The 6,736-nt window shown below is 49.9% G+C and overlaps 1 protein-coding gene across 1 annotated transcript in view; it reads left to right on the top strand.

Moving 5' to 3' along the window:
* The first annotated feature begins 1,498 nt into the window (after positions 1-1,498).
* LOC144173236 (uncharacterized) overlaps positions 1,499-6,736 on the top strand; it is a 43,352-nt gene continuing 38,114 nt past the window's right edge. Inside the window, exon 1 of the mRNA XM_077701732.1 lies at positions 1,499-2,014. Within this exon, the coding sequence (XP_077557858.1) occupies positions 2,006-2,014 (9 nt within the window). The 5' untranslated portion in view covers positions 1,499-2,005. The remainder of the gene's footprint in view (positions 2,015-6,736) is intronic.

Genomic DNA, 6,736 nt, shown 5'->3' with positions numbered 1-6,736 from the left:
TACGGGGACTCGAAATGACATCCAAGTTGCGCCCCCCGAGTGACATCCGATTTGCGCCCTACCGTCATTAGATTTGAGCCGTGAGTTGCACCTTGATTATTCCCTAAATGAAACTGTAAGTCACCGCTCAAATCGAATTTCGCTTGATTTTAGCTCGATGGTGGTGTGCGCACGGATGGACGCGGACAGACATTGGGAGGTCCTAAGGTACTCCGCACCGTTACAGGCGAGGGAGGAGGCCGTTTGACTCTCGGGTACTAACTCATGGTGGCAGCCCAATGGGTAAGGCGACTGGCACTAACTCTGTCTCGTCTACCAGACACAGGCTCGAATCCTGACGGTGCCTGTGTGATTTTTTGCGATTGTAAATGCTATGCGCACCGAAGCGTACGGACATTGTGTGGTCGTAACGTACTCTGCCCCTCAAAAGCAGTTTCTTGGCGCAAGCAACGGCGTGTACGCGCATTAATCACCCCTCCCTGTTGAATATACGTAAAAGTGGACCGTGAATGGGCGTGAGACTGGATCTGCACGATTTGCTCCTATCCATCTTTTTTAGCGAATCTGTTAGCCTCTCGTTGGTAGGAAAATTTCGTGTCGCAAGCCAGAAACCCAGGCAGGAGCCAACAGTTCTCCCCCAAGACGCCGAGGAGCCCGCCAGAAAAGCCCAGTGCAAGCGACAAGACCGCCGAGACAACGAGGAACATTTCATACCCTCCCCTATCAGCCTGTATACAGTGGTTTACAGCAGCTGCGCTGGGCCCCACTTTCGCAAGGCAGGGGGGGGGAGGCATCCTTTTTTTTTTTTTTTTACTGCGCGCCACCAACAAAATCAGTGAAGGATATTAGGAGCGTTTGTCGCTCTCCCATTAATGCGTCGCGCTTTAAAGAAATGGCAGAGATCAGAAAGCAAATGGTTTTTCATCAATATGGGCTGCCTGAGCGAAATGATCTGTGCGCGAAAACGGCTGTAATAGAGAATGCTTCATTCGATTATCTTATCGGACGCGTGTGTAACGGTAGGACGCTGCTCTTCGTTTCGTTTCCCCCCTTTGTTTACACTGCACTGCGGCCTGACGCGTTCGCCTGCAGCCCTCATGGCCTTCGTGCCTTGCCTTCGGGAAGGGCAGGGATAGACATTCGGTAGAAGCTAGGAAGTCCTCATTGTTATTATTATTGCAGGAGTAGAGTGGAAGTTTGGTTTTCGCTCCTCCGAGCTCCAGTTCCTTCCTTCCGCCTCGCGACCACCTGCGGCGACGAAGTGCCGCGCTACAGTAGGTCGAACGCGACGCCGACCAAGAGCGGGGGTATTTTGCGGAGCCGGATTAGCCAGAATGAGAATTAACTGTAGCCCCCCGGGGCACTCAGGGCGTCGATGCCCGTCTGCCCGCGTCCGGAAGGGCCGCGCGTCGTCGCCTCCTTCCCACGCCCGCGTCCGGGAGACGGCGACGTCTGGAAGCCGCAGAACGGAGGCGTTGCACTTCGCCGGCTATTCGGAAGGCCGCGCGTCTCGTCAAGTGCGGTGGAGAAACGCCGGTTACGTGAAGGGCCTAATGGTGGCCGTCGGCAGCTGCTGCTGGAATCGGCGGCCGCCGCGGGGGGGAGGAGGAGGAGGCAGGGGAGGGGGAGGAGGGGAGATGCCTCAAACGGACCCCCAAACACGGTGACCCAAATGTGGACCCAATGAGAGCCCCCACCGGAGGATCGCCGCCGGAGGAAACGCGCGCGGCACTGGGTCAGGCCCAGAAACCCCTGAGCTGCTCGCTGCGTCGTCGGCCGGCTTCTGCTGCAGCAGCCAAACCCGCGGCCGCCGCTCCGCTGCCGACAGACAGCCGCTCTGGTACGGAGGGAGCCCGGAGCTTTGTGTCCCACCGCTCCGTCTAGCACCCACGCGGACGACGGCGACGACGCTGTAACAGCACCGTGCACCTACCTCGTACTGTGCCGCTGACTCGCCACTGGAGAGGGCCAAGAGGAGTGTGCGCGAGCGGGTTCCACTGTCACGATGCAACAGGTGAGGATGACCGCACGCAGGGCACCGCGCAGCGGGAGGATGTGTGTCCTGCGGTGCCGTCTATATACACGCAGAAGGACGCGGGTCGCGGTGGGAACGGGCCGAGGACTGGTAGTGTTCACTTTCGGCGATGACGGCGACGTCACTATGAACGATGGAAAGTGGACTCGAATTGAAATTGAACCGACTTTCAATTAACGGGGTCGTCGCAACGGACCACCCTGGGGCCTTTTTGGTTTTTGGAATGCTATGAATTTATAAAGAGATTATGTCAGGAATTGTACAAGTTATCCCACAGGCTTCGCGGGCAATGCAACTAGCACGTAATTTTGCAGTCAGTGGTTATGATAAGGGGTCTGTGAATAGTTGGACTAACGTATAACCAGCCATGATGAATTGGTGTTTTTATAAACAGGTTACTAAACAAAATCCTAACCTACATGTAACAACGAAGCGTCAGATCTATAAGGCTCGGTATGTAGATATTAAGTGCCCAGATTAAAATATACCCAATTTGATAGCTAAGCCATACTACCGACACAGCTTGTATTAGGTACTTATTACTTATATCAATTGTAGTAGACCGAAGAGATCATGTGATAGCTAGTACCACTTATATTCGTAACGTATATATAGGGCTTATAACGTAGTATAATAGTGAAGCTTTCGGCAGCAGGTACAGTGCGCCAGAATAAGTGCTTATGCATTTACGTGACGTATTTGAGCAGAAAATTCACGAAATGCCCAACCGTTTTCCAGTACCGGGCATACGAATTTGAAGTTTGCTTCCCGGCTTTAGTTGTCTCACAAGTCGAGTTATCCGCGAAGTCTACGGCAAACAACGTCAATATACGTTCTGGGGACCGTATGCTATCTTGTGTCATTTTCGGAACTTCTTCTAAGACTGCGAACAAGGGAGAGCGTAAGGCGAATTCTTGCGGGACGCCAGCCAGTATTCTGTACAGGATTTTCTTTCGGTGCTTAGTGCCCGCGACCATTGTTGGTATTTGTAAAAAAGGCTCTGAATGAGATTATCAAACGCCGTACACGAGAAAAGACAATCATATTAGCAAGAGGTCGACGTCTGACGTTTAGTATAAATACGTGAGGCTAGTAGCCTGCAATTGCTCCGAATACTAGTGTGAGCGTTCTGTGTAGCTTTTGATGAAATGGTGAATTCCACACCGATTGTGTAATAGTACCGCGATGTGCGGGAACATCAAGAGAAGCCGCGCGATGCAGCTCACCAAGCTACCCTGGAACCCGAAAAAGAGCCCTTTCTGCGTCTTTAACACTGGAGATTTTTGGGATACGTCTATCGCAACAGGGTGAATTTGCAGATGAGTGGTTCACAAGAATGTGGTGCGTATTCCGACATTCTAGGTCCGTCGGTTTAGAAGAAAGCCACTCATGAGGGCCCAGGTTCGTTTTTATTGACATCGTGTGAAAGGGAAGCCTTTGTTTAGAGATACAATGTTAAACCGCCGACCACTGCCCCGATAGCGGTGAATAGCGGCGAGTATCTTTATCCGCCACTGCGATAAGCGAAGCCAACCATAACTGCGGGGTATTTCGCTGCATTTCACAACTCAATATACAGTAAACCCCCGTTTTATCCCGGGGACAGCGCACCGACTTCGTTATAAGCGGCAATTCGTTAAAAGCGGGGATTAGTTACCCTTCCTTCACTGCAGTTCCAGAAGACCAAAAAAAGGTTTGATAAAGCGAGAATTCTGACGACGCAATTTCGTTATAACGGGAGTTTACTCATTTCGAATTCTCGCGGCATTACCTGCATGCATACACGCGAGATCGGGGGCCCACTGCTCGGCCGCGCTATCAGCGCGTGAGCCACTTCTACTGAACGAATGTGACAGGCGCGCATTTCTCACAGCACGGTGTGACCTCTGGCGCGCGCGACACAACTCTCGCTCGAATAGGAGCAGCAGCAAAAGGAGAGTCTGAGCCGATGATCCCAGCGTGACGGGAGGAGAAGCCGTGACCTAAGTAGCGGCGATTGACGTCTCCTCGGCGGCGGCGGCAGCCTTGCCCTTGGCCCCCCTACTCCTGAGCCGCCTCCGTTTACGTGAGAGAGCAAGCGGCCGGATAGAGGTCACGGCACGTGAGAGCCGGATGCCGACCCGATAGCGGCGCCGCTGCATACTTCGACGACGACGCGCTCCTTCGCCCTTCTTTTTTGTTCGGCGATGTTTTTTTTTTTTCCTCCCCAAGAGCTGGTTCCTATTTACCATAATGAACGGGCCCGAGGCTTAGGGTAGCGAACAAATATATGGAGGAAATGGTACGTGCGGTGTTGCGTCATTAGCGCGGGGAAGAGAACCGTCTGTCTTTGTACGTACGTGGACAGTAAAAAGAAAAGAAAAGACAGAAAGGAAAAAAAAAAAAAAAACGGCGGGTCTTTCTGGAGTTTATTTAGCACGTCTTTCTTATCGCTTTGCAAGCGTTGGACTGTATCCCATTCACCGACGCAACAAAGCACATTTTATTCGTCGTAAGACGTAGGACTGCGCGAGTCTATATGATAAGTCGGAGGGGGCCGACATTTATGGTCGGTGCGTGCCACAGTTTATAGGTCAACGATAAAACTGAAGCCTATCGAATCCATTTTATCTATTTGCAGTAGCTTGGCGCAACGTGAGATAATGGTTGGATGGGTCGCCCGGCGTCGGGGATAAGACGCTAAGGCATTGTTTTGCTAATGCCGAAGACTTGGGTTTGATCCCGGCCTCGGTGGCCTTTCGATCGAAGCGATCGAGGCGAGAAACGAAAACGCCTGTGCGTCGAGATTTCGGTGCAGGTTTATTTGTTTAATTTATTTATTTGATATTACTGTTGACCTTCTAGTGAGGGTCGTTACAGGGAGGGAACAAAACACTGCAATAACACACAGTCATGAACAAAACACCGCAAAATACTGCAAGATAACAAAACAAGGGAACAAACATTGCAATGACACACAGTCATGAATATATTTGGGATGACGCACTATTTCTAAACAAAAAAACATATCTATAGCTAATTCAAAATGTTGTACACCCGATCACTCCACAACATCATTTAGTAGTTTATTCCTTATTTCAATGACATCCGGAAAAAAAGAATACCGATACACGTCAGTATGCGTATTAACAGTTCGAATTGCTGTGCGGTGATTTTTACATGTGATGTCTACATTATTTCGCAGCACTCCACTACGGCGCTCAAAACCCCCAAAATATGACGCTTGAAGTACACAATTGTTAGTTAAGTAAAGCATAGCTCAGAAGTACGTGGAAGCACAGGCCAAAGCATCACGCTTAGCAACCCTGCGTCATGAGTTCGGATCTCCGTCCGTACCATGGTTCTGTGACTGTGTTTATGTGAGAAAGCAGCCCCACTTGCTTATTAAGCGTTATTATAAGTTAAAAATCGTGTATTACCTTCGGCAGCACGGTTTCTGTAATCATTCAGTTTTTTTTTTTTTTTTTTTGCTGGACGTTATTATAAGTGGCGTAAACATTTAGCGTACAAAATAATTCGAGGTTGTCAAACTTTCATACTGCCTCCTCGTTCTTCAGTGTAAGCCAACGCGCAACAGTCGACCGACTAGACTACTAACCAGATACCTTCTATGCAAACGCGATTGCCAAACTCCGTGGTCAGACCCGGGCCAGAAATGCATGTTCCTGGTGAACTGTCTCGCCCAATCGTTTGTATGTTGTAGGACAAAAAAACTAGAATGTGTGGTGCGTATACCTTATTTCAGTTAGGTCAATATGTACTGTATACTAACCCTGTTGCATTCCTTGCGCGACCCCGCGTCCCCTAAGTGATTATAAAGAATATTTTATCATTTGATTCGCGAAATAATTGACATTTCGCGAATTGTTATGTCCTGCTTATTGTTATGTCCTGCGTCCCCTAAGTGATTATAAAGAACATTTTTATCATTTGATTCGCGAAATAATTGAAATTTCGCGAATTGTTATGTCCTGCTTATTGCGGACCATATTATCACCCACAATAATATTACTGGTATGCGTAGAGCATGCATCACCCAGCGCTCCGGATGATGTTATTATTACTGTTGCTCCAGCAAAAGTGTCCTTGGACTGGAGAGAGAGAGAGAGAGAGAGAGAGAGAGAGAGAGAGAGAGAGAGAGAGAGAGAGAGAGAGAGAGAGAGAGAGAGAGAGAGAGAGAGAGAGAGAGAGAGAGAGAGAGAGAGAGAGAGAGAGAGAGAGAGGAGAGAGAGAGAGAGAGAGAGAGAGTTGTTCGAAAACGAAGTTTGATTGTACGGTTTAACGCGCCGACGCAACGCATCGATGAGGCACGCCGTAGTGCAGGGCTCTGGGTTAATTTTGACCACATGGGGATCTTTTACGTGCGCCGAAATCTCGTACACACGGGCGTTTTTGCTTTTCGGCTCCGTCAGAAAAGCGGAAGCCGCGGCCGGGAAACGAACCCGCGACCTTGGACAACGAAGTTTGTCCGAGACACAAATCTTAAGCTTGCAGGCTTTGGAGTATGCATCGTTTTATTTCGGCCCTTCGGCCTTTTGATGGGACTGCGCATGCATTTGTCATACGCGCCCGATGCGTATTCGTAGGTGTGACATAAATGGCACACGCAAGCGTGCTTTCGAGAAGTTCCTGCGGCCACGACCTTTACATGTGTCAGCCGTGACGACTGTACCCCTGTTCTCATCGTTGGAGACTTCAATG

Source organism: Haemaphysalis longicornis, unplaced genomic scaffold, assembly GCF_048455015.1.
Source record: "Haemaphysalis longicornis isolate Haplotype H1 unplaced genomic scaffold, Haemaphysalis longicornis Haplotype H1 scaffold_3, whole genome shotgun sequence".
NCBI lineage: Eukaryota > Metazoa > Arthropoda > Arachnida > Ixodida > Ixodidae > Haemaphysalis > Haemaphysalis longicornis.
This window is presented reverse-complemented; position numbering and strand designations above follow the sequence as displayed.